We start from the raw sequence: 4,128 nt of genomic DNA, 5'->3' as shown, positions 1-4,128 counted from the left end.
ACTGTTCCAGTGATCAACCCCCGTATTTTGGGGTGTTGCTCTCCTCAAATCTCCTACATGGGGTCCTCATCTTGCTTTCTGGGTCTTGGATTAAAGGCTTCTGGGGTAATTCCACATCCCTGCAAACTCTAGAGTCGTGCTTGCTCTGCAATGCTACAGAGAATGAATGGGTCCTTTTCCCAGGAGTGATAGGAGATGGAGAAACCACAGCCAAAAGCAGGAGTCCCAGGACAAGTGGTCATCCATCAGGGAAAAAAAGTACATCAATATATCTCATCAGCTAGGTGACGGTTCTCACGTCATGTCTGTTCTGATAGATTTACTTTCCACAGACATGAGACTATAGGCGTGATATGGAGAACCCCTGGTCTTCAGAGGTTATCTCACAGGGCCAATGCACATGCTAATAGTGTCACCGAATATTGTCTCTTTCATTTATCTATGAGTAATGAATAAGGGATTCATATTTCTGGTAGAATATATTTGGTATTCTTACTGCTCTGGCTACACATTCTGATCCACTAGCTTGAGCACAAGGGCATTCTTTTTTATCACCTCGGACAAATTTTGAAGTATTGAGAAAAACATTGAAATAAACCATACAGGGTGGGGACTTTCCTAGTAGTCCAGTGGCTAGTACCCCGGGCTCCCACTGCAGGGGTCCCAGGTTCGAACCCTGGTCAGGGAAGTAGACCCGAAGTGCCACAAACAAGATCCAGCACAGCCAAATAAATAAATAAGAAAAAGGAAATTAAATGTCAATTATTAAAAGTACTTGTTTAAAAGAAAAGACAAGGGTATGTATCACGGTTGGGGAATAAGAACTGTATGTATCCTACAGTAGTTTAGAGCAGGAGTCTAGTCCTAGCTCTGTCATTTACCAGCCTTAAGTAGTTTGGCACAAAACCAAACTCTAACTCTATGAGCCTCGGGCTCTCCACTGCGAAGTGAGTTTTATAGACCCTGCCTTGTCAGACTGGTGGAATATATGTATTTATGGAAAGCATCTAACACAGCACCTGCCTCTGTTGTGAAATTACGGGCAATCGCACTTATTATGATTAACTTGACCTCAGATGTTACATCAGCTGTGTTTCTTTTCTTTCTTTGCATCTATCAGAAACTATCCAGCGTTCTAACTGAAAGAAAAACAAAAATGACCCCACCTCTGCAATCAGCCAAAATTCTGCTTAGCAATGAAACCAAAGTAATATATTCTCTCCACCCCCTCTTCACCCTGGTTCTTTCTTGTTCTTCTTGAGGTAGAGAGCATCTCAGCCTCTTCCACAGAATGACAGCTTCCCTGGAAACTATAATGGAATGGGCCGACTGGGAGTTTCCTTGACTAAACAGTGCCAGTACAGGCATGAAAGACTTCTTTGAAGCAGATGCTCAATTAATGTTTGTGTAAAAGAAGAGCCACAAATAAATCATTTGCTATAATTTATATTCTCAAACATTCTTGAAAACCATAAGCAGATCCAAGTACACATCTTATACATTTACAAAAAAGGAGACTATAATAGAGAGTAAAGCAAACCACAAATTGAAGAACTTTCAGCTATCTCTCTATGTATCTATGTACTGAGCTTCTATTAGTGTGGTGTCTTTCACATTTCTAAGGATATTCTTATCCTAAAGTGATGCTATTCTCATCCGGGATCACAAAATTGATTTGAGGACTTCCAATATGCATTTCCAAAAACAAAATTCCTACTCATGAATTTGACAAACAGCAAAGTGTGTGTGACCCATGTTATTCAAATACTTGTATCATCAACCTCAATACACTTTCTGTTGAAAAAAGAAAGAACTGAAAACTGAGGGGGGGGGGGGGAAGTCAACAGGAACACAGGCTGATGACAGGCTTTTCTGACCACAAAGTGAAGAACGGCCTTCAGCCCACGCTAGGGGCGAGATGACTGGCTGGATGTGGCCCTAGTGTTGGCACTGGCCGAGGCAGAAGGGCCAGCACTGGCTGCACCAGAAATGCCAGGCATGGCTGAGGCAGGATGCTCAGCCCGGGCTACAGCAGAAGGGCCATCCCAGACTGAGACAGAAATGCCTGCAGCATCCCAGACAGACATGCCAGCCCTGCCCGAGGCAGAAGTGCTAACACTGGCTACAGCTCTGGCGCTGGTGCTCTCTACTTCCTCTCTGGAAGACTCCTCAAAATGCTCCAGGAAGGTAGCAGGGACCGTATCATTGATCCTGGCCAAAAACTCCAGGACTTTCATCTTGTTGGATTCTATGAGTGCTCTCGGACCCCACAGGAACTCATAGCGAGGGGGATCGCTGCCTGGCACCTGGCGGTACTCCACATACCCTTCCCGCACCAGATCTTCTGTGAGGAACTTCCTGGTATCTCCAAAGATGAAGTGCCTTCTTCCATCATAGATGCCCAGATAATTCAGGATCTTCCAGATCTTCTCCTCAGAGAGGCGGTGGCCATTCAGGTAGATGACACCCAGAAGAGGCATCAGAAGACCATTCTTCGGTAGCCCCCGGTCACTTCTCATAGATTCACTGTCGCTGAGCTCTAGGTTGCTCACCAGGATATAAGAGTGACCGTCGGGCCTGACTTCCTTCAGGACCAGGCCAAATACCGTCTCTATGTGCTCAGAGGCTCTCCTGAGGATCTCAGGGAATTGCCCCCTGTACCTTTTATTGATTGCCTTCAGCATTTCTGACCTCTTAATGAGCTCCCTCACCGTATACTTATACAGCATCTTCTGCACCAACACCTGCATCTGCTTGCTCAGAGGATCTGTGTGACGGCTCTCAGCAGCAGCTGAGGCCTGGGAGGAACTTTCACCTCCCTGACCTTGGCCCTCGGCACCGACACCAGCTCTTGAGCGTGCTGTGGCACCAACACCAGCTCTTAAGCGTGCTGCACCACTGACATCGGATCTTAAGCGTGCTGCACCACTGACATCAGATCTTAAGCGTGCTGCACCACTGACATCAGATCTTGAGCGTGCTGCACCACTGACATCAGATCTTGAGCGTGCTGCACCACTGACATCAGATCTTAAGCGTGCTGCACCACTGACATCAGATCTTGAGCATGCTGCACCACTGACATCAGATCTTGAGCGTGCTGCAGCACCGACACCATATCTTTTGGGTATAGCACCTGCAGCAGCACTGGCCATGCCTTGGGCTCCCTGAGGCCCCATGGGGGTGCCAGCAGCTGAGGAGCTTGAGGGAGCACTCTCTAAATCAGGAGGGGAGGAGGAGGTGGTCTCTTCTCCCCTAGATGTGGTGGCTTGATCATGAAGACCCTGGGTCTTAGCCCGGGCCTGTTGATGTTTCCCTTGACCAGGGACCTTACTCTTCTGCCTACGGGGCATGATGGCCGTGGACAGAAACTACAGGCAGGAGTCTGGATCAAAGGACAGGAGATTGGTGCACCTGGAGGATGGAGAATGAGGTGATGTGAGCAACTTAAAATGGGGACATTCCACCTTGACTTTATCAAAGGCCGCCTCTGCAGGTGTCCTTGAGGACACTGCCCGAGGAACCCACAAGGCTCCTGTTTCGTGCTCAGCCTGTCCCCACAGAATCCCACAGAGGAGGAACAGAGGCCTTAGATATTCCCTCTGCATCCTCTCAGCCCTGCTTTGGATTTAGTGGCACTGCGGTCCTCTCAGCTCATCTTTAGTATCACCATGTCAAGCCTTGGCAGAGCCTGGGCACCCTTCCCTCTGCTACTCTGATGCAGACAACTTTAGACCTCCACATTATCCAGAAGCCAAGTGGAGTGATATCTCAGGCCACTTCCCTCCCAGGGGATACCCAGTGCTGAGGGCTCAGTAGGGTTTTTTCTATCCTGAGTTCACTGTGATCACCATTCATGGTCCTTAACTTGGCTCCTTAAAACATTGGGCACCATTCTCCTTTTGCTGACTGGTGGCTGCACCTTCAGACTAGACATTTCCCCTCCCCTAGACTTGGTATAAAGCGGTGAAGTAGATGCTCAACCTCACAGCCCTTCCCTGAGATTTCCTGGGCTCAAATCCAAGGGATAGGATAAATGCACTGAGTACTCACTCAAGTTCCTCAATTGGGCTCCTGGCAGAGAAGCTCCTCTTTCTCCTGAATTGATGCCTGTGAGATAGCAAAAGC

General features: G+C 47.9%; 1 protein-coding gene across 1 annotated transcript; it reads right to left on the bottom strand.

Annotated features, from left to right (window-relative positions):
- Nucleotides 1-1,907: 1,907 nt before the first annotated feature.
- LOC136153237 (melanoma-associated antigen B2-like) lies at nucleotides 1,908-3,353 on the bottom strand. The gene is made up of 2 exons (XM_065914859.1): nucleotides 3,116-3,353; nucleotides 1,908-2,878 (listed from the first exon to the last, which is right to left on the bottom strand). Exons 1-2 carry the CDS (start codon nucleotides 3,351-3,353, stop codon nucleotides 1,908-1,910), a joined length of 1,209 nt encoding a protein of 402 aa, XP_065770931.1.
- Nucleotides 3,354-4,128: the final 775 nt, after the last annotated feature.

Source organism: Muntiacus reevesi, chromosome X (genome assembly GCF_963930625.1).
Source record: "Muntiacus reevesi chromosome X, mMunRee1.1, whole genome shotgun sequence".
Taxonomy (NCBI): domain Eukaryota; kingdom Metazoa; phylum Chordata; class Mammalia; order Artiodactyla; family Cervidae; genus Muntiacus; species Muntiacus reevesi.
This window is presented reverse-complemented; position numbering and strand designations above follow the sequence as displayed.